General features: G+C 53.7%; 8 protein-coding genes across 8 annotated transcripts; 5 read left to right on the top strand and 3 right to left on the bottom strand.

The window, feature by feature from the left end:
* Positions 1–958: 958 nt before the first annotated feature.
* Positions 959–2,582, bottom strand: CABS01_12893 (UBX domain-containing protein; the record flags this gene model as incomplete). The annotated part of the gene is made up of 2 exons (XM_060546245.1): positions 959–2,383; positions 2,445–2,582. 2 exons carry the CDS (start codon positions 2,580–2,582, stop codon positions 959–961), a joined length of 1,563 nt encoding a protein of 520 aa, XP_060395391.1.
* An 838-nt stretch (positions 2,583–3,420) lies between these two features.
* Positions 3,421–4,369, top strand: CABS01_12892 (uncharacterized protein; the record flags this gene model as incomplete). Its single annotated transcript, XM_060546244.1, has 3 exons — positions 3,421–3,476; positions 3,659–3,746; positions 3,827–4,369. The coding sequence occupies 3 exons, from the start codon at positions 3,421–3,423 to the stop codon at positions 4,367–4,369; spliced, it is 687 nt and encodes a 228-aa protein (XP_060395390.1).
* Positions 4,370–5,142: 773 nt separating this feature from the next.
* Positions 5,143–7,408, top strand: CABS01_12891 (uncharacterized protein; the record flags this gene model as incomplete). Its single annotated transcript, XM_060546243.1, has 7 exons — positions 5,143–5,207; positions 5,346–5,503; positions 5,557–5,660; positions 5,710–5,889; positions 5,942–6,086; positions 6,138–6,290; positions 6,339–7,408. 7 exons carry the CDS (start codon positions 5,143–5,145, stop codon positions 7,406–7,408), a joined length of 1,875 nt encoding a protein of 624 aa, XP_060395389.1.
* Positions 7,409–8,382: 974 nt separating this feature from the next.
* Positions 8,383–9,091, bottom strand: CABS01_12890 (LSM domain-containing protein; the record flags this gene model as incomplete). Its single annotated transcript, XM_060546242.1, has 3 exons — positions 8,383–8,513; positions 8,637–8,708; positions 8,866–9,091. 3 exons carry the CDS (start codon positions 9,089–9,091, stop codon positions 8,383–8,385), a joined length of 429 nt encoding a protein of 142 aa, XP_060395388.1.
* Positions 9,092–9,339: 248 nt separating this feature from the next.
* On the top strand, positions 9,340–9,726 carry CABS01_12889 (uncharacterized protein; the record flags this gene model as incomplete). The annotated part of the gene is made up of 1 exon (XM_060546241.1): positions 9,340–9,726. The coding sequence occupies one exon, from the start codon at positions 9,340–9,342 to the stop codon at positions 9,724–9,726; it is 387 nt and encodes a 128-aa protein (XP_060395387.1).
* Positions 9,727–11,921: 2,195 nt separating this feature from the next.
* CABS01_12888 (uncharacterized protein) lies at positions 11,922–12,666 on the bottom strand (the record flags this gene model as incomplete). Its single annotated transcript, XM_060546240.1, has 2 exons — positions 11,922–12,350; positions 12,445–12,666. The coding sequence occupies 2 exons, from the start codon at positions 12,664–12,666 to the stop codon at positions 11,922–11,924; spliced, it is 651 nt and encodes a 216-aa protein (XP_060395386.1).
* A 4,286-nt stretch (positions 12,667–16,952) lies between these two features.
* On the top strand, positions 16,953–19,163 carry CABS01_12887 (uncharacterized protein; the record flags this gene model as incomplete). The annotated part of the gene is made up of 3 exons (XM_060546239.1): positions 16,953–17,067; positions 17,531–17,644; positions 17,713–19,163. The coding sequence occupies 3 exons, from the start codon at positions 16,953–16,955 to the stop codon at positions 19,161–19,163; spliced, it is 1,680 nt and encodes a 559-aa protein (XP_060395385.1).
* An 894-nt stretch (positions 19,164–20,057) lies between these two features.
* CABS01_12886 (uncharacterized protein) lies at positions 20,058–21,489 on the top strand (the record flags this gene model as incomplete). Its single annotated transcript, XM_060546238.1, has 3 exons — positions 20,058–20,257; positions 20,423–21,173; positions 21,259–21,489. The coding sequence occupies 3 exons, from the start codon at positions 20,058–20,060 to the stop codon at positions 21,487–21,489; spliced, it is 1,182 nt and encodes a 393-aa protein (XP_060395384.1).
* Positions 21,490–21,777: the final 288 nt, after the last annotated feature.

Raw genomic sequence — 21,777 nt, 5'->3', positions numbered from 1 at the left:
ATGTGCTTCAAATCTACACAACCCATCACGCTCTACTGGAATGTTTATTCATCCTCCTTCTTTTTGGTTTGGGTTCTACTTTATTTGGAGAGGACCACGTCAAAAATTGGGGGTCGCATTGACTAGAGACATCCCCCCATTTTGACGTATGCAGGCGGGTACGACGGTCCAGTCTACGTTCATGCCATAATTCAGGGTCTTCCTCCCGCACATGATCGGATGGCAAATCTGCTCCTTCAACAATACAGCAACTCGTAATAACATAAACCTCGAGCTAGACAAACAACCTGTCTTGATGTTGTTGTTTTCCATCGCGATTAAAATCCGACCATGATGATCAGCCCTCTTCTTCACTTCGCAGCCGAGCTACACAAACTTTCAACTGCCAAACCCCACGGCCCGGCAAGCCAAGTATTGGTCTGCACAGCCTCACTCATCCACGCAAGCAGCAACATCCTCAACACGTACGTGTATGGCCAAACAGCGCCACGGGACCTGCCACCTACATCGCGTGCGGTGTACATTACACACTTTTCCCTTCGGCCTCCCGTCGTCTAGTGGGGAACTCCCAAGACGCCAGACAAAAGAGGCCACGCAAATCAACCCCTCTTTAGCATTCACTTACAGATACCTGCGGTGAGATATGTACATCATCAGGTTGCCTCCCGCGCCAATGTCGTTACCCTCTTTTGAACTTCACGGCCTCGTGCGATGGGCTACCTTGGCTTGCCCAAGATGGACAGACGGCTCCCGCGGCTAGCTTTAGGCGATAAGAAGCTATTGTATCCTGCAGCTTGCTGACAACGTTCTTCAATGCTCGCGACAATGTCTGGAATGGTTGCTATTGGGTGCCCGCGCACTGCGCGTACAAAATGGCGCGGTTTTCTACCAATGCTTGCTCTGCCTTGCGCCATTCTACACTTGCTTGATCAGATGCCCTGGGTCGTACCATCTCCATCTACGACGAGTATTCTTCGCCCGAGTCTGACTCGCCGTCGGCCGACACTTCCTCCACGATCAGATTCCCTGACCGCCCAATCTTCTGCCCCATCGTTTCCTCCTTGCTGGGTTCGTACACCACCCGGGGCATCACAGATGCAATGCGGAACTGATACTCGTGCTCGTAGCCCTCGGGCTTGACAGCCGCCTTCTCTGACACTTCCTCTGATGCCGTCAACACATCGTAACACTCCACGAAAGCGTATAGCGTTTCCATCGTTGTGTCGTTGCGGAACCGGCGCACGATTCTTCCAGCCCCAGACGACTCGGGCATCTTCAGCGCAATCCGTACCACATCCTTGTTGCTGGCTGGTGGCTCGTCTTCCATAGTCGTCGCCCGCCAGCGCTTCCACTTATCGCCAAGCTCCTCGCGCCTCGCTGCCGCTTCGGCTTCTTCCTCGGCTTTGCGTGCAGCTTCTGCCGCGGCCTTTTCCGCCTCGCGCCGCTGTCGCGCTCTCTCCCTGTCCTTGGCCAACGATCGTTCGTAGGCCGTATCTTGCTCAGTTCGCAGACTGCGTGCCACCTCTTGTGCTGTCCTCTCTGCTCGGACACCTGCTAGATCTGGTGCGTATTTGTTGATGGCAATCTGAGCTTCCGCAAGGTACGCAGTAGCCGGCATCGGGCCAGCAAGCCGCTTGATGATGCTCATTCTAGTGCTTCCTTCCTTGGGCGTGAGGCAGATGATCGCCGAAAATGGGTACTTTGTGCAGTTGTATTCCTGGGCGACCTGGTACGCTTCAGAGTCCAGGATGTTGCCGCCCCACAAGATAACATTGTTCGCCGGGTCATTGATGAAGCTGACAACATCCGGGTTCAATAAAGTTTCCCTCGTGAAAGATTCGGTATCGTCGTGTTCGGGCGACATGAGAACAACAAGTAAGAACTTGAGGTCCTTCTTGGCCAGGTCTTGTGCCTGGGCAATACCGCCCTCGAACCAGGGCAATTCGGTGCTTCCATATTCTTCCTCGAATTCACGCTTGAAACGTGCGGCCGTGTCTCGGGGCATGAGCATCCGGCGCCCATTGGTACTCCGCAGTCCATTCCCCGGCCCGCTCGTGATGGCCCGTGGCCGGATCTGTCGGGGAAGAAAACTGAGCAGGTAGAAGACGGTCCGAAACACCTTAGATGCGATGCTGTAACCGATGCTGAAGGGTGCCAGGAGCAACCCGATCAGGAATGGTGGACGGTGGACTGTATTCGGTTGAGGAACGATTCGCGGCGCGGGGTCGGGTCGATCTCTCCGAGGAGCCGGTGGACGAGCTGCAGAGGCAAGCAGACTCTCTTGAAGGTTTTCGTGCCGCGCTTCTGTCCGGGGGATGTCCTGTGCCATTGCCTCTGCGACAGGATCAGGGCCTTCGCCGTCGAAGAACTTGGCGATGGCGATCTGTACCCAGATCAGTCAGTATAATTCACAAGCTGGCCAGTGCCGCGTTGCAGAAGTTTACCTGGACGTTCCATTGCGATCGCTGCAACAGCGGTATCGCATCCTTGAGCTCCTGATTTGTGACGCTTGTGTATTGCTGGAGGGACTCTTGCTGACTTGCAGACAGCTGTCCCAAATCTACGTCTCCGCTCTCCGCCATGCTGTCGTTGGGTGCTGCACACAAGTCAAGATTGGCGAGTATGTCGAAGCGACGATGGGTATAGTCCAAAGGCAGATTCAGTGGTCCATGGAAATAGGTGAATGCGCAGGTTGACGTTGTGAAAGGAGTCAGGCCTAGGGCGGAAGTGGGCTGGTCACAGCGAAGAGCAACGTGGCTAAGCAAGGCAGCGGAGAAGGACCCTTCCGCGGTAGTTGCAGCAGCCTGCCAAAGTCGTGATAAATTGGCAAAGGTCGCCTATTTGACCGTGAAATAAGAAAAATAATACAGCTGGATGCGTGGGAGAGACAGAAGAACAAGTTCAAGAATCAAAGGAGCGGCTTTGGGCTTTGATGCAGCTCATTGACGAGAGGCTGGATGCGTTGGTAGCAAATGATCGGGTGTCTGAGATGGTCCGCTAGTCGCAGCTGATTGTCGAGAGTGTCTTGTCCGGTGACGACACTTGTCCGTGGGCGGAGTGCGGATGTTCAAGGGCTTGGCAAGGTACATGAAGTAAGGTAAGGTACGGAGTACCTACTGCTGGCGTCTGCGCGACGAATCGCGTTCGTGACGCCATAAAGAGTATGTTTTATCGCTTATCTGGACACATGGCAATTGCATCTGTCCGATGAGGGGAGACGTGTCGGATAGGTACATAGCCCCGCTGCGATGTGAAGGATGAGTGGACACCTACATGATCTTTCCTCAGCTACAAACACTACGGGGAAGTGCTAGAATTCTTAGAAATCATTAGGATATCTAATAGATGATACGGATAGCCTTTTCTATAATGTGCCTTGTATCCTTAATTGACGTGAATTGCTACCTACCTGGGATGAACATGAATGCCAATACGGCTATCATTCCCACATCAAGTATCGATTTTCACGAGGCTGGGTAACAGCAAGCCAGTATTCATGCAATGTATATGAGCTGAGTCGTGTGAGAGTGACATCCACCTCATTATGCACCAAGTGAAGGCCGCTTCGACCTAGATGATATTATCGCTCGGATATTGTGGAAATGACATACTTTCACGGCCAAATCCAGCACGTTTACCCACGAATGTTGATTAATAGTGCGAGAGCATTGACTTTAAGCGGTTTTCATGTCGCGAGGGTGTGTCACTGTCCCCCCTCTCAGTACCTACTGGACACAACCTACGCTGTAAGTTGGTTTGACTTGGTTGGTTCCATTCCCACCACGCCTAACCTCCGCTCGCACCGCCAACTCCCGCTCCTGTGTAGGTTTGGGTATTCCCTGGCCGCGCGGTAGCAAATCCGACCTCTCTGTCTTCCCACCCACATAAACCGCCTACCTCACTGGACTGCTCCGCCGCCCGTCGCGCCGTTGTCGCCGGTCCCTGTTTTTCCCTCTGTCCTTCCTGGTCCCTCCCGCCTTTCCTGCGCTGGGCTGCATATCCGTACGCATCCTTCCAAGAAAAGATACGGTGCGCGCATCGGTGCTTTACTTCTACCTTGCCTTACCTAAGGTACTATCTCGACACGACCTTATTCCGACTCCATTCCGTTGCCTTGCATCATCCGCCAGATTCATCTGCCGTCAACCTCGACTCTCGCCTGGTGCACGGCATCGTGTCCATGATCGAGACACCTACCCCACCAAACGTGTTCGAGCCATGGCAAATGTCTGCAAGGATCAAGTGCGTCTGCCCAAAAATGTCCTCTGCCCCCAGTCCGGCTTCGCGCCAGGCCCCACGCGAGCTCCAGTCCTTCCTCTCTGCCCGCCTTTGTCTTCTCTCCACCCCGCTCAGACAGCCCAAGTCCTGAATTCCCCCCCGTCCACACCCAGCGCGCGCGCGTCCATACCATGAAAACGACCTCGACGACAACTCGATCATGGGCTTTGGATTTGGCTGACTCTGTGCAGACGTCGTAACGTCGACCAAGGGGGCCAAACTTTCTTCCACCGAAACTACTGATCATGGCCACCTCGCGATACCCCCAGTCCGACCTCCGTCGACAAGTTGGGTCGCCGAAACCCAAAATCCGAGGCGAGTCAACGCGCATGATGCCCTTCCGACCACGTTGCCGTCACAGGATTGCTGACGCCTTGTCAATTGGCTTAGAAAACAAAGAGACCTTATGCCGAAACGTAATGATATACGGACACTGTCGATACGAGAACACCGGTTGCGCCTTCAACCACGACCAGAATCGTTCCAACTCGGTCCAGAATAGTCCCGGAGGACAGAGCAACCAATCTGATTTGTAGGTCACAGTCCAGATCCGCTTCGCTATCGTGACCGACTTCCATGGCCCAAAGAACCGTCCGAAATGCTCGAGAACTTTTGACGTTTGCTATCGAGACCTGATGCTCCTCTACTAGAGGAAAAGGAGGCGCCTCGATTGTAGAGGCCTTGGCATAGGATCAGCAGCGGTGCTAGACTCTGGCGATACATGCGCCTGACGAGCTTTGTTGCGGACTAAAGTTCTCGACATTGAGGCCTACTTCGCATAGAAGGAGGAGGTGGATCTTGGAATCGCAGTCCTGGATGAAGTCCCGCCGATCGGCTTTGGCATACATCGCGATATGCAGCAAGATGTCCGTGGATCTCGGACTGGTCACCCTATGGTCGATGTGGACTAAAGCTGTGGCCAAAGAAATGTGAATGAAATTTGGATAGCGCCATGGAGGATGAGGTGTAGACCACTAACTTGTAGAGCGAGCATTGACGATGACGGGAAATAATCAAACCTAACGACAAACAATGATAGTAGAAAGCTAACAGTTGGGTTTTAATAGCGCGAGAAAGGCCCTCAATGTCGACTCGCCTTCATTCACACCCGCCGGTCTGCCCTCGGTGGCATCACCGAGTGCAAATACGATAGCGGGCTCCAAGAAATCAACATTTTCCTCCCAGGCTGCGAGTGCAGCCGTTTTTACTCCCAGAGGAGCAGGCTGTACGTCTTGAGCCATGTTGTATCACGGACTATCTCATCTAACTTCTTCACAGCTGCGACGCCAGCCGCCGCTCCAGATGGAGAAGCCGCGTCGACAGTATTTAACCCTGCTACATTTCGAGAATTTACTCCATCAAACTTTGAGTTGAGTACTGGCGTATGGATGACCATGCCTAACAGCTTATTTGAGACTAACATCGAAAAAGATTACTGCCAATGGCTCAGCTTCCGACACAGGGCTCTCATTTGACCCCTTTGCTATGCCCAATGTTGCCCAGCCATTACCGGCCACACCTTTCAACCCTTATGCCGATGATCCTACCGGACTCGCTGGCTCAGGGGCCTACTTCCAACATCAAAATGCTTACACAGCCCCGCTTCAACCGGTGAGAGGACGCGAACTAGATATTTTTCTATGGCAAAACTGACGTCCGGCAGCTTCAATACCATCTGTACGCACCGGTTGGGCCGTATCGAGATGATTTGATGCCGTTCCAAAGGCAAATTCACGACTTCTTCTTACCTGAGAAGATGCGCGAGGAGATGCAACGCAAGTCCGAGGCCTTGCAGCAGGTCATGCCAAGTAAGCTGCACAATGAACAGCAGGTGCTATAGATTTCTAATGCTGTTGAAGACTCGACACTACCTCCGTTAGACAACTACTACTCCCTCGTTCCCCTTGATACCAGTCATCGGAAGAGTTCCAGTGTCTTTGGCTACACCACATGGGTGTACAAGGCCACATCCTCGAAGAACGGCAAAACATACTGCCTCAGACGGCTTGAGGGTATGCTCTCTGGCAATGCCTATCCTCGACATTACTAACGCAGAACAGGGTACCGACTAACCAACGAGCAAGCTATTCGCTCTGTCAAGGAGTGGCGAAGGCTCAACAACGGCAATGTGGTGGGAATACATGACGCCTTCACCACGAGAGCATTTGGCGACAGTTCCCTGTTCTTCGTACAAGACTACCATCCCCTCTCCAAGACACTCGCCGAACTTCACTTTTCTCAACCGGCTTCCACCCACGGCACCCGCTTCAGCGCAAAGAACCCCATAACCGAAAGCGTGCTATGGGGCTATATTTCCCAGATAGCCAATGCCTTGAAGGCCATCCACACATTGAATCTGGCTGCCAGATGCCTTGATATGAGCAAGGTCATTGTGACGGACAAGAATCGCATCCGGCTGAGTGCCTGCTCCATTTTGGATGTCGTTCAGTTCGACAACCGTCGGCCCGTTCAGGAGCTGCAACAAGAGGACTTGATTCAATTCGGGAAACTCATTTTATCACTAGCTACTAACACGCCGCCGAACCAGCTCACGAACCTCAAAGGGTCGATGGAACAGATGAGCAGGGTTTACTCGAAAGAAATCACGGATACTGTCTTGTGGCTTCTGACTCCCTCTCAGGTCGGTGCCACGCCCAAGGGTATAGAAGAATTTGTCCGGGGCATCGCAGTCCATATGGTTGCCACGCTAGATGCCAGTTTACAGGAAGCGGACGCCCTGAAGTCGGACCTGTTCCGCGAACTAGAAAACGGCCGCATAGTGCGCCTCATGGCCAAGCTTGGTGCCGTCAACGAACGGCAGGAATTCGACGGCGACAGGAACTGGTCAGAAAACGGCGAGCGATACATGCTCAAACTATTCCGGGACTACGTATTCCACCAAGTCGACGCGAACGGAAATCCCGTAGTAGACATGGGCCACATTATCCGATGCCTCAACAGGCTGGACGCCGGAAGCGACGACCGAATCTGCCTCACGAGTCGAGACGAGCAGACGAGCTTTGTCGTCAGCTATAAGGAGCTGAAGAAACAGCTCGGCAATGCTTTCGGGGAGCTTCTCAAGGCAGGGAAACAGACGTCGAACCGAGGGTTCCAGGGCACCTCTCACTAGAACGGGGAGGGTTGGGATTGCCACGGTTACGACAAGGATCGAGATCACGGTCACGAAAGGATGGGGAACGAGGCTTCGACGTACTTGGATTGCAATGCACGGGGCTGCGTTTCGAATGATGCGAGAAACCACTACGGAGTGTGATGACTGACCTAGCGTTGGTTTTGAGACGTTGGACCAAGGATGAACGAACGGTGGGAACGGCGCGTGAGACGACAAGTGGACGCAATGTGTTCACTCGCTTGCTTGCCAGGTTTGAACGTATAAGAGGAGCGTATAGGAGCCTTCGGATTGAGCGGAGAAGGAATAGAGAAAGGGGAGTGAGCGGTCTCGCTGACTGTGGGGAGATGCAGTTAGATGGGAGAGTACGAATGCGGGTAAAGAACAGTAACGAAATAAATCTCTTTTTCATTCATGTTTGTCGTGCACGAGGAGGTGAGGCCGGGGGACCGGCAAAGGCCCTCACTCATGCTGCTCTTCCCGCCATGATATTTGTGCCATACCTTCCCCCCCCCCCCCCCCCCCCCCCCCCCCCTCTCTTTTTTCTTTTTTTTTTTTTTTTTTTTTTTTTTTTTTTTTTTTTTTTTTTTTTTTTTTTTTTTTCTTTTTTTCCTTTTATTCTCACGAACCCACTCTTACCTATGACGTCCTCCCCCTCCCTCCCCCCCTTTTTCTTTTTCGTTGGTCTTTCTATCTGGTGGATCTTTTTGATATGCCATCGTCATATTCATGTCCTCATGCTGATGTATGCTGCATGCCTACGACACGCAAGCTACATTACCGTCTCGCGTTTACCCAGACGTCCAGCCCCAAGTCGCATCCCATCTCGCAGGGCACATGAAACCATGCCTTATCGACGAGTGTCGCCGGATGGGTCCCCACTTCCCTTGCCTCCCTTTTCTGCCTCACACACACAGTTGGGATATCAAGTCGAATTCAGCCCCCTGACCTCCCCCCTCCTTTCTCGGGTTCATTCACTCCTCCTCGGGCTGCGCAAACGGGTTCGCTATGGGCTCGCTTCCGTCGACGGGGCTGACGAGGACGAGGAGGGTTCCGCGGGCGACGATGAGGCCTAGGGACCTGGTCGTTTCGTTTCCTTCTTCGTCTGTTGAGTTGTTTGTTTCTTGTTAGCCGCGAAGCCGTATTGAGAGCTCCCCCCCTCCCCCCCGGGTCCCCTTTCTGGTTTACGCCAAGCATGGGGCAAAGGCAAAGGTAGAGACACACGTACCTCTCATGACTTCCTGGACCTCGTCCAGCACCAGGTTCATCAGCGCATCGTATCCCTTCAACGTTCCAGTGACTGTGGTTTCCTAACGTCAGCAATCGATACACGCATGATTCCCACACACACACACACACACACACAGCCCCTCCCCCCTGCCCCTTCGCAAGAATCATGGGAGGGGGGGCAAGAAGGAAAAAGGAAAAAGGAAAAAGGGGGACAAGATACAACGCACCTTCGCGCCCGCCGTTGAATTTGACAGTAATCTGCTTGTCCATATACTTTGACAAGTCGAGGATGTTCTCCTTCTTGGGCCTCTCGCGATCGCCGCCCGAGCCCTGGGCTCCGCCTCGGTCGCCGCCGCCGCCGCCGCCGCGACCTCCTCCCCTTCCGCCGCGGTAGTTTCCTCCTCCTCCGCCTCCGCCTCGGCCGCCGCCTCTGTGTGAGCCTCTATCCGCCATTGCGCCGCTGGGTTGTGTCCTGGTGTGTCGTGGCGTTTGTTTGTCTGTTTGTAGGAGGGGCTTGGGTCCTATGGTCTTGCTTTGGAAGGTCCGTTATCGGGGCCTGGTTACCAATTCGAAAATGTCCCTCGATATTTGGTTACGGATTTTCGCTTTGTCGCGGGGTGACGTCGTTGAGAGATCGTGGGTGTGTTTTTTGGCGGCTGGGATGTTTGGCCGAGAAGGCTAGGGTGAGGTTCGGTGGGAAAATGAGCTTGAGCTTGGTCCGGGCTTCTTCCATGGTGGGGCGGGTTCTGGTCTGCGTCCTTTCCCCTTCGCCCCTCCCCGCCGTTCAGAGGCCCGGGCTCCGTGATTGGCGGGGCGCGGGCTTTTCGTTCAATCGAAACCTGGAGGACGGGACGGGAATAGTTGAGGTACGGGTCCCTCACCGAGTTTACCATACCAAGAGGGAACCCCAAGAACTTACGAATAGTGACTGTATATCGTCAAGGATGGAATTGATGATTTCTTCGCAGCTTCAGGATTTCTACATACAAGTGTACAGATCCGATGTTTCAAAAGGTTCTCACATGGCAAAAATAATGCAGCCTGGCATGGCAGTCCGCGTGATACCATTGCTTCAATATTGCGCATAGCCACTGTTTTCTCGGTTCATGAAATACTTTATTTTCATTGTTCGCCGATTCGGGGTCTCTTGTCTTTGATCACGCGACGCAACTTCCTTACCGTTCACCAACACTTCCTCAGCAATGAGCAAGTAGCCGAAGAAGGCTTTTTATGCGGAAAGCTTGTCTTGCCGTCGCCAGACAACAGGAGGACATCACCAAATGTCAGTCAATTCAGTATCCGTACGGAATGGTGAAAGAGACATATCGAGTCCCAGATACTCCGTAATGACAAAGAATAAACATCGATCGTTCGACTAAGGCCACATAGCCGTGTTACCGAGAAAATAAAGTTTCGGTAACGGGGAGGAAATACTGCTGCCTATCCACGTACTGGCACCATGAAAAAAAAAAAAGTTCCAATAACCATCACCATGAGCCAGTGAAGAAACAGAAAATCTAATTTCGGAATTTTGCTTCCTTCTGGGATCGGCGTGAAGACCGATGACTTTGCAGCAACGACGCGCAACGGTCAAGCCAAAACGTCTTGGCGATGATGAAGCCAGAGCGCGTCGTCGTTGAAATACGACTATGGGCTAGCTCGCCCCGTGTAAGTGACGACACACTATGATGTGTAAACCGCGGGACTCTGTATACCAAGGCTCACGGAACCGGTAAGCTAGGCTGTGCAGCTTCTTCTTTCCTTCTTGACTGATTTGACGAAGCCGGGGAAGGAGATGGAATTATCGGACCGGGGTTGGGAGGCTGGGAAACGTACTGTGTAGGTGAGCGATATACTTCATACTGGCTCGCGTGAGTGGTGTTAGTTCCTGTAAGAGAAGTAATCCTGGCGCGTGTTCCGTTGGTGATTTCCAAAATGTCTTGGCACTGCCCTCTGCGCCACCCCCGATGATATTGATGGGCACCAAGAGCACCACCCAAAAAGCGGGAAACAACGCATCATTACGCCGCTACATTAGACCTTTAGGTCAGTGCCATAAAGTGGGCATCGGGGAGTCCAGAGTTGATCTGGCGAATTCCCGAGGTTGTTGAGATTGCGCCTCTACTATCTCATTCGTCCTCCTTGTCCGGACATTTGGCCCGCCTTCTCTTGCAGATTGGAGGGGCCACGTACCGTGGTTACGAAGCCTAGTCAGCACTTCTGACCACTCTGTCTCCCTTGCAAAGTCCCTGTGATGTAAACACAAGTTAAGCAAAACCAAAGTGAGAAAATCTCGGAGTTAACGGGCTGCGAGAAACGTTTCCATATCAACCCAACCAACTTGAGAGGAGTGTTGTATCCGTATAGCAAAGTGTGTGTGACATTCAAGGTATGCCCCCCTTTCCCACTCTTCAAGGGCGAAAGGGAAACCAAACCGATCAGCGAAAGCGAGCGAGCGGAGAGGGGTCGCTGGCCAGTGGCAACTGCTGCTCGATTTCATTCCAAAACATTGACAGGCCCAAAAATAAGGTAGTTGTTTTGCCCATCAGTGTCGGAGCGAGTTACATCCCAGCTGGTCGTCCGTCCCTGGAATTTCTGCACGTGCGTCGCGTGGGAAGGAGGGGGCAACACGGTAAGTGGTTCATGCCACATGGGAGGGATGGAGCTGCTAAGTCGGGAAACGTTTGGCTTGGTTTGGTTTTATAACGACGTGAAGTGATGTTTGAGGGTGAGGGAGGCGATCAACCATGCCATGTGCGATTAGACATAATTAGAAGCGTTGTGGGCAGATGAGACTGCGGTTGACGATGATCTCACTCATTGGCCTTTTAGAGTTGGTTTGCGCGGGCCCCCGAGTGCCGGCCGGCGCGAGATGCATATTCGCACCTAGTCCAGGACTCCAGAGGCATGCAAGGTATGTAGGTAGGTACTCGAGTACATACTCGAGCGGGGTGCGAAAGTCATGTTTCTGTGATGCTGAGGGTCCGCTTGAGTCGCCCCGAAACAAGACGGGGTTGGCTTGTTGGACAGGCATCCTGGGTGGTGAGGATGAAGGGAGTTCATAGATTGGCGATACTTTGGGTCCCCGGCCTCAAGTCTTGATCAACGTCGGTACCTTTTCCCATGGTGTACAGAGCGGCAATGGCGTAGGTTTCTCGATTAGGTAATGCGTTCCTCGCGTTCCGCTCCGTCCGAAAGGGATCAAAGCTTCCCAATTGTCGGGTCTCCGTGTTTCCTCTCTATCCCACCCACCGTCGTCCCTTGTCTGGATTTCTGTTCAGCATTAGCACTGTCTTTCTAGAAAGGTTCCATCTAAGGATGGGCCGCCTACCTGTGCCAGGTACTGCATACCGCGTACGGGTAGAGGGGGCACGCCCGCGGTGCCATGGCCCTGGGCGCGCAACTTGACCAGCGGGCGCGCGGGTTCCCTCTGTCTAGTTCGTCTTTGGTAACGTCGTACCTTGCTAAGGACTAAGAGGGCCTTGCTCCGCCCCTCCACCCCGTCCGCCGTCGAACTATGGCAGGCTTGTTCCCCTAGGCAAGGTAGCGACTCGCTTGCCGTCTGGCTGTCAAGTGCTGTATGATGTGCGTGCGCCGTGGCCGTCACGTCGCGCGGTGTAAGTCGGGACACACCAGGGTAAGACGGCAATTCAGAAAGATGGGATGTTTTAACGAGACGTGCCGGTTCGCCGGGGGCGGGAAGTATTGGATACTAGGCACAAGGTCAGGGTCAGATCACAGATGCGATGCAACGGAGACGAAAGGGGCGGTGGTGGTTGTCAGTGGTGCGGCGTGCCTCTTCTTGTCTCGATTCTGTGTCTTGTTTCTTGTCGTCCTCGTTTCTGTTCCTTTTCTGTACGGAGTAGGTAGGTAGGTAGGGTGTCTCTGTCAGGATTCAGTGGCATTCTTAGAGAAGTGAGAGGTACAGTAATGGAACGTACCTTCCTCTCGGTGTCCCGGCAAGGTAGTTGGGCAGGTGAGGATCTACGGTGCGCTCCTCCCTCCGAGATTCCCACCCGGCAGCCCATATTTCCGACCGAGTCTCATGTTCAGCGCGGGCGGTGTCTCAAGCTTGTTATTCGCATGTCCATCCATCCATTCCTCCTTGGACAACTCACTTTGTCATTCATCAATCACTCTACAGTAGTCTTGAGTCTCTCACAGTCGCAGGCTCACCAGTCTCACACAGATGGTGCCCCCCTTCTTCCCGCCCGCTACTCCTCTCCTCTCGAAACATTCAAAGCCGACTGGCCGGTTGGCTCCTCCATTTCCCCAGTTTCCAGGCTGTGCACTGCACCAGGCTGGAGCCGGCTCTTTGGGGCCCAAAGACCATGGGCCTTGATCGAGAGAAGCAGACAGCTTGTTCCCCGCTCGTATTAATTGTGTTCGGCGTCCAATATCCTGCATCGACCATCTCCCGGCATCGAGAAGTTCTTCTAACTCTATGTCGCGGGCCGACGATAGGCACCTCGGTCTTAAAAGACAGGTCCCCTTTTTTTTGCTTAAATTTTGCAAATCAAACCTTGCCGCTTTGCCGACCCCTTGGGCGCATGATTTGCTTCTTAGCTTGGTTATCATTCTCCCCGAACCCGACACGTTCGGCTCCCAGAGCCGGACTGTTCAGCTTCCAAGCCTTCATAGGGCTGCCAGTCTTACATAAGGATACCGACGACAAGCGGGAAACGGCCTGCTTTTTTGTTCAATCTTACCTCATATTAGTCGCTCAATTGCTTTATACGACATCTCTGCGCCGGGTCCCAGCGCCACCCCCGTACACAGTTCGCCGTCATCCGTTTTGAAATTTCCCACTTTGCTCGTATAGGACAAGCTGCGTTTATCGACGGGTCAAGTACCAAGGAACTCAAGAGGCAATTAAAGAACGGCGGGGAGAAGGAAGAAGAAAAAATCGAAAAAAGGACTCACCAAGAAAAAACCGCATCGCTGGGGACTCTCCCTATTACGCCGTCTTACATGGGCTGAAATTCTGAACCGCGGAGACTGCACAAGCACAGGCACACAGGATAGCTTCTGCTGCTGCTTCTTCTTCAACGGACAGAGACGGACAGAGACAGACGGCCTGTCTCTGCACACAGCCCCGGGTCCAGTCCAGTCCAAACCAGCCCGCTGGTGTGGCCCCCACCAGAATTGCTTGGTTGTCGATTTTGTTGCTCTTTTGGGGCTTTTCGCGTGTTTGGGGGGCCGGGGCGGGCTGCGTTTCTGAGAGCTGGCGCCGGCGCGCACCCTAGTCCATATACTCATCATCACCACATTCCGCTGCCTTGGCTTGGCGTTTCTTTCAGGTAACCTCAACTCACTCTATCTCACCTGCCTCAAGGTAACCACAGCCCTTTTTACGGAATACACAGTTCGGATTTTAGTCGGGTATCTCTCGATTGATCTATCGCCTGCCCACCTCATCTTGTCTTGCGCTTTTGATGCCACGCTAGGAGCTGCTGTAGCTTCCTGCCTACTTCCCGGCAGCCGTTGGCTCTGCGCTGCTTCCCGCTCAAGTTCCACCAATCCTCCTCATCTCAATCTCACTTACACACGCCTCGTGCCTCACGCCTCACGCCTCACACTTCACACCTCACACCTCACACTTTACACCCAAAAGGGGGACCCTGCCCTGCCCTGGCCCTCCTTCCTTGCCTTGCCTTGCCTTGCCTTTCTCTCACTTATCCATCCACTCACTCACTCATCCTCTCTATCTGTACTGCGTGCCTTCCACAGTACTCCATACTGAGTCCAGTCCCTTTTAGACTCTCCGTACTTGGGAAAACTGAGGTGTCCTCGGGTTCCGTCAGTCCAAGCTTTTTAGGCTCCCTCCCTTCCCGACGAACGAAAAAAGAAGGACGCCGGGTCCCCTCTCCCACCCCCGGCCCCATCCGTTTAGTGGAACTCCCCTCCGCCCTTGCTGCACCGCATCTTTGCTTTCCCTTGCGGTCCTGCACTGCATTTTCCCAGCCGTCCACCGTCACACACACACACTCACACTCACACTCACATTCACATACCATACCTTCCTTCCACACTTCCACACACCTCGCCTCGCGCTGGGCTGCCTTACCGCTCACTTGCTTCACACTAGCATCCCAACCCGCCTCTCGCCCTCTCTGTCTCTCTCTCAATCTCACTCTCACTCATTAACTTGGGTACTCTGAGTACCTTATTATCGAAGAAAGTTAATTCTTTCTAAGTCACAAGTATAAGAATACAGTTTTAATAAAACAGTATAGTGCCCACCTAGTACTTAAATTAAGATACTTTTTTAAGCTTACTATAAGAGAAAGATAACTATATTACTAACTACCTACTATCGAGGTCCGTAAGTAGCGCTATAGCTTTAATTACTATAGCTTTAACTATAATAGCTTCGCCCGTAATAGGCAAAAAGTCTAATTATAAGTCCCTTAAAAGCCTCTTATTAAGAGCTATAAGAGCCTCTGAGTATACTAAGTTAAAATGCTTACTAAGATACTAATAACTAAACTAACCCTACGATAACGACCTTAATAAAATACTTAGTAAATAATGCTAAAATCCTCGCTAACGTTAGGTACGATTTACGAAGCGTAATAACGCGGTCGCAGAGTATTACTAATATATCCTACGCTAAAAAGGGTATTATTAGTACTAACGAGACGGATAGGGCCGTATTAATATAGCGCCTCGGCTTCCTCCTATAGCTCGAGGATAATCGCCTTAAATAGTATTAGAAGTCCATTAAAAAGCTCTCTCAAGTACTCCGGTATATTTATTACTATCTTTGTAATAGTAAGACTCCCGGCGCCCACGCATAAGAGTAGGTTACCTACCTCCAGACAGTAACACCAGCCTACTAACAAGCTATCAAAACTACGATTCTAGCGATCCCTTGACGAGGGAGAGGGTAGAATGGAGGAAAGGATGGGTGACTTGTGAAAAGGGTTAAGGTTAAACAGTGCGGAATTCGAGGGCAGGGTAGCGTCTATATGTACTGCGGCAATCCTCTAGTAATGCAAAACGATGGAGTTAAACAGTGGACTTGGGTACTCACTCTCATACACACACATACTCGCCCGCCCGACTCATACGGGTGCCGCCGCCCCTCTCCCCCCCGTCGCGAAAAAAAAGGGAACCCACTCTTCAACACTCCCGTTCCGTCGTGTCTCTCCTAGTTCCTAAAGGCTCATCCCGGGTCTCACATCCAGAGGTACGGTACTCTTTCTCACTCTCTCTATTTCACTCACCTCACTTTCATACCGACACACGACATAACCAATTTGGGACTTTGCGGCTTTGCGGTGGGAACTCGGCACCCGCTTGCCCCTGTCATTGGGCAATTGGCCCGTAAACTCGCCTCTGCAGCTGCACCCGCCGTCCGCTCTTCTTTCCCTCTTCTCTCCTCCTCTCTCCCCGTCCCGTCCTCCAAGCATCTCTATCACTCTCACTTACCTACTGCCAACCTACCAACGCTGCCTTACTCTACATGTCTTCTTATTCTCTCTCACGCCCACGGCGCGAGCACACACTTGCTTGAGTGATTTCTCTCTCTTTTCATCCCATCCAACTGCACATCGGCCCTCTACCTGCTTGTGCTTGTAAGTACTTTGCCTACCTCACGTTACGTTAAGGTACCCCAAGTTCCCTTGTCTCGCCCTACCTTACTTTGCCTCTCTCCTACCTTAAGGTACTTTACCTTACGCCTATTTCCTACAAGTACCTTGCCTTACTCCTCCTCCCGAGTTCCGCCCCAGTTCCCAGCCAGCCCCCGTCCTGTGGCCCCGACCACGTCCCCCGTTTCCCCCCGTACAAATCCTGAACGAAACCCCGATTCCAACCCTCCTCCTCTCCCCCCGTCTTTTCTTGGCTCTCCGGCCTCATTCACTCCTCCCCCCCTTCGATCAACAAAATCTCTCGTCCCTCTTTCGTTCGAAAGCTTGCTTGCTCCATCCCAAGCCCCTCCAACTCTCATCTGTTCTGTTACCTGAGGCATTCCCTCCTCACTTCATTGGGGCCCTGTCTGCTGGGTTGCCACCACCTCAAAAGGTGCTGCTCCGCCATGAACTAACCAACTCCTAGATTTCAGGATCCCTCTTATTACGCCCCGGGGCCCTTTGGCCTTCTCTCACACACACACACATACTTTACACCACTCCACTCAAATCGCCATTCGTCTCACACACGCACCCGGCCTTTGGTTTTTACAGTTGATCTTACTCTAGAGGGAAGAAACAAAGGGCCACAACGAGGAAGGGTGGAAAAAAGAGAAGAAGAAAAGACAACTTGCTCTCGCGGGATCCTCCCGTCTGTTGCCCGCGGTGACAATTTCACCATGGCGCATGCCCAGGATTCCCAAGAGCCCCATAAACGGAAACGGGACGCAGACGACGGCGGCGCTCAGCCAGCTCACTCTGATCGCATTCCCCAGCCTCCTCCGCCTCAGTCAGGTATGTGTGGTGCGCCAGTGTGTGTGTGATCCAAGAGTCGAAGTCTCCAGCAAGAAAACCAAAATCCAAAAAAAGAGAGCAAGAGAGCAAGCATGTCGCGATGCGCTGAAGGACTATGAGCCGTCGATCTCAGCCTTCAGCTGCATCTCGTCGTTGTCGTCGTCGCGCCCGGAGGCAATCGAGGTTAGACTCGCCATTGATCCCTCGCCCCGGCCTGCCTGCCAGCGCCGCCCGCACCTTGTTTTCTACCTCTTCATTGTTTCCCCAAACTTCATCCCTCCCGTCTCCATCTTCGTCTCTTCTCCAGCCCAGGCTTTCTCTCTCCATCTGCATCGCGCTTGTTCCAAGCCCCTTGGCAATGCTTAATTGACCTGTGCCATGGAATCTTGCCCCATAGGCCATACCCGCTTGCGCTGCATCTCATCTCGTCCCATGAACTAGTACTAATTGTCAACTCAAAAAGGCAATGCATCCATCATCAACTACCTATCCAAAGCCAGTACTGGTAGACTCCAGCTCATTCAGGGAGAGCCTGACACATTCTCGGATGTGCTTGGTTTATTAAATCAGTACGAAGGTACGGGTTTCCCCTTTTCTCTTGTCTGTGGGGTATTATGGATTATCATGCTCAACGGTCAACAATAGGAGTCCTCAATAGACATGAGAGTCTCGCGGCAAACTTGGGCGCCAAGCTCACGGGGCCCCGTCTGCTGAAAGCTATGGAGGGAGCTTTTGAAGGTCCCATCATTACCAACCCACCGCCTCCATACGGCGCGGCACCCGTGAGCTGGCTCGATATTGTCACCTTTGCCAAGACAAATCCTGAGAAATTTGTTCTCACCACCGGACACGATGGCGAGCGCACGTGTCAGTTCTACCTGAACGGCATCCAGACGCAGATTCTTGAAGATGACTGGCGGCTCATTATCAACGGTGCCTTGGACAGGTTCTCCGTGGTGTCCACGGCTCCCCTGGAAGAGGATGAGACGGCCGAAGTCGCGACACTGGAAATTGTGGAGCAGCGACTACAGGTTCTCATCAAGAAAGCCGATGAGATCGCCAAGAGGGCACGACAGCTCAACTACCACTTGAGCGGCCGCAGAGCCGGAATCAACTCACGTCATGGCGGACAGCAAGGAAGCAGCTCGGCCTTTCAGTCCGTCAACCACTCCAGAGGCCACGTTGCCCACGGAGCTGGATACGACCTTCATGCAGACCTGCTCCAGCAGTTCCTGTCATCTTCCCAAGCCTACCCTCCTCGAGTGCCCTCCAGCGCCGGCCTCGAGCAGGCCCATTCGACGGGCCAACACACGCCGCCCGCGACGAATCCTCATCCGCACTCACTACCCTTGCAGGGACGTCCAGTTGTCGTGCATGCGCCACCGGTCATGCCACAGAGAGATCCGTCGTATGACCCGTCGTCGCCGCACCGGGCCATCATCACCGCAAGGATAGAAAAGTTGAACAAGGGAGACCAGATTTGGCCGCCGTGCGACCGCTGCCGCAGGCTCAAGTCGCCGTGCATCAAGCACCTGACGGCTTGTCAGGGCTGCACGAAGAAGCACGCCAAGTGCGGGTGGAAAACGATTACCGAGGAAGAGATTGTCTGGCTCAACCGCGAGGCCAGCAGCAGTGCCGACGAAGCGCCGCAGGTGGAACCGAGCCCGGTTCAGCCGGCGCCGGTGAGGACTTTACGATATGATCCAACACAGGACGACGGCCGAACCCACGAGCCGCCGCCGCAGCCTCAGCCGCCTACGTCGTCTTCCGCCAATCTTATGCCGGGAGGAGGAGACGTATCTCGGCCGGCTAGCAGGGGCCAGCCGGACCATCGCCAGCGGTCGCCGTTAGACCCTGGATCTCGAAGCAGGACGAGTAGCTTCATGGACGTAGAGCATGAACCACCCCCGCCGATGAATCACAAGCCCTGGATGCCGGAGCCGCACCCGCACCGCGGGGAGCAGCAGCATCAGAACCAACTGCCCAGTCTGAAGAACGATCATATGCTGCTCAGCCACATGGCGTCGGCTGCGACTGCGGCCGCTGATGCGCGGGATGCTACCTCGACCCCGGCGAGCAGCATGGTTGGACGATGAGCTAGGAAAGGACACCATTTGCGGCAGATGACTTGTCTTATCCGTGGAACATGGAACAGGCCGCCCTAGCAACAACACCATGCTCTTATTCAGAGGGATAGGATGGGGCAAACAGGATTCGAAAAGAGCGTACCGAGTGTGTGTTTGTGTGCGCAATGTGTGTAGTGCGTATAGTGCGTATGTGCGAGTGCATTGCGAGGTGCGAACCAAGGAAACAAAAGCAAAAAATCAGATAAACTCATAATGATATACAGTAAGCTCACTACAGTGCTGTGTCCAATTACTCGGTGGTGACGTCCAACTGGCTTACACTTCCATGTCCGTGGAGGTGTTTGAGTCTCAACACGTTAGGTAAGCATTGTACCTCAAGCCGTAAGACGAGGGAAGGTAAGGTAGCAGGGGGCAGTTACTTTGACGAATGACAGCGACTGGAAAGCCACATGAAGCAGGGGCCACACTTTCACAGTGGTGACAGCCGGCACGCCGGGTAAAGTGGGCCGCACAGATTGGAATCTGAGCGTGGCGCGTCGTTCCATCCGTATCTCAGCACGCTAAAGCAAATGGTGGACGGGGATAAGAAAAAAAAAGTTGCCCAGCTCCTATCCTACCTTAGATTCCCGTCCCGTCATCAAGGACGAGCCGTTCCCTCGCATCCAACCTAACCTCCCGCGACATGATATCGACGTAACGGTGCCCCCTTCGATATCAACAACCGCCACCACTTTCTTTAACCTCCCGTTATCCGAGGCTCGCCACATAGAACACTGAATTCCTCTTACATCTTATAATCGACTCTTCGTCTTCCTACTAGCTGAAGCTATCCTGCTAAAGCAACTGGAATCGCCTCTTCCCCCCGAATCGCCACACACTTTCTTCCTCCTCTCTACCGCCTGAATGGCTCACGCTCCCGCCTCCGCCGAATTCATGTCTGCAAGAGGCGACCGGCCGGCTGCGCGCCGCGCCCCGGATACGACTTCGTACCCGACGTCCCGCGAGACGGGTGATATCATCCCCGACACAAAACAGAACCCGGCTGTGGGGGGCGAGAAGGAATCACCATTCGCAAAGTCATGGGTACATTTCGTTGCTGGAGGGTACGTCTGAAGCATATCTGTTCTTCTCTTCCCTCGTTATGCTCCGTCCATTCCCTTTTCGTTGGACAAAACGGTTGAAAGGGGGTTCTTGGGATAGGAAAGAAATTTTGCATAGGGGGGGCGCGCCACAAGAGAAAGCTAACAAGACTTCTTCAACCCTTACAGAGTCGGAGGTATGACGGCCGCAACGCTCACAGCACCACTCGATGTTCTCAAAACCCGCCTCCAATCCGACTTTTATCAAGCTCAGCTCCGCGCCTCCCACGCCGCTCGCGCTCAGGCTGTCGGCACCCTCTCCCCCTACCGCGCCGCCCTTTTCCACCTCCGCGAGACCTTCCAGATCCTGGGCTCCGTCTACAAGATTGAGGGCCCCCGCGCGCTCTTCAAGGGCCTCGGACCGAATCTCATTGGCGTCATCCCCGCGAGGAGCATAAACTTTTACACCTACGGCAACGGCAAGCGCCTCATTGCAGAATATGTCAACGGCGGCGAGGAAGGGGCGGGCGTCCACCTCGCAGCGGGCGTGCTGGCCGGCGTGACGACGAGCACGGCGACGAACCCCATCTGGCTCGTAAAGACCCGCCTGCAGCTCGACAAGAACGTGGCGGAGAAGAGCGGCGGCGTGCAGCAGAGGCAGTACCGCAACAGCTGGGACTGCATCAAGCAGGTGCTGCGGACCGAGGGCGTCCGGGGCATGTACAAGGGCATGAGCGCGAGTTACCTGGGCGTGGCGGAGAGCACGCTGCAGTGGGTGCTGTACGAGAACCTCAAGAACAGGCTGGCGGCGCGCGAGGAGCGCATCGTCGCGAGCGGGAGGGAGAAGACGTTTTGGGACCAAACGGTGGATTGGATGGGGAATGCTGGTGCTGCTGGCGGTGCCAAGCTGGTTGCTGCCATTCTTGCATACCCTCACGAGGTATGATTTACACGATACTCTCTCTCCGATGATGGCTTTTCGTCATCGGGCCACTTGTGACATACTCACTGACACTACCTACTAGGTTGCGCGAACGAGGCTACGACAGGCGCCCCTGGCCAACGGACAGCTCAAGTACACTGGCCTCTGGCAGTGCTTCCGCGTCGTCTGGATCGAGGAGGGCTTCATGGGCCTGTACGGCGGTCTTACGCCGCACCTGATGCGCACCGTCCCCAGCGCGGCCATCATGTTTGGCATGTACGAGGGTATACTACGCCTCTTTGGCGCCTCCAGCAAGGCAAACGCGAGCTTGTGAGAAGCCTCGTCTTGCCCTGCCGATGGGGGGTTCCCGACCAACGACCACCAACACTACCACCAAACGAGTTCTCACTACACGCCAGCGACGATTATACCAGACCTGCGCCCGAACTCCTCTTTGGATGTAACAACCTATTGTACTATAATACACATCAACACCCACACACACCAACCCTCACGACCAAAACGATCGACGCAAAAAACCATCGCAGCTCTGGGAAGTAAACGGAACGGATCGGGACTCAACGGATCAAGGGGACGAAGGGCTTTTCGACGATTCTCTTCT

The sequence above is a fragment of the Colletotrichum abscissum genome (assembly GCF_030869225.1).
Source record: "Colletotrichum abscissum strain IMI 504890 chromosome Unknown Scaffold_41.1, whole genome shotgun sequence".
In the NCBI taxonomy this organism is placed as follows: domain Eukaryota; kingdom Fungi; phylum Ascomycota; class Sordariomycetes; order Glomerellales; family Glomerellaceae; genus Colletotrichum; species Colletotrichum abscissum.
The sequence above is the reverse complement of the archived record's forward strand: the minus strand, read 5'-3'. Positions and strand labels throughout refer to the sequence as shown.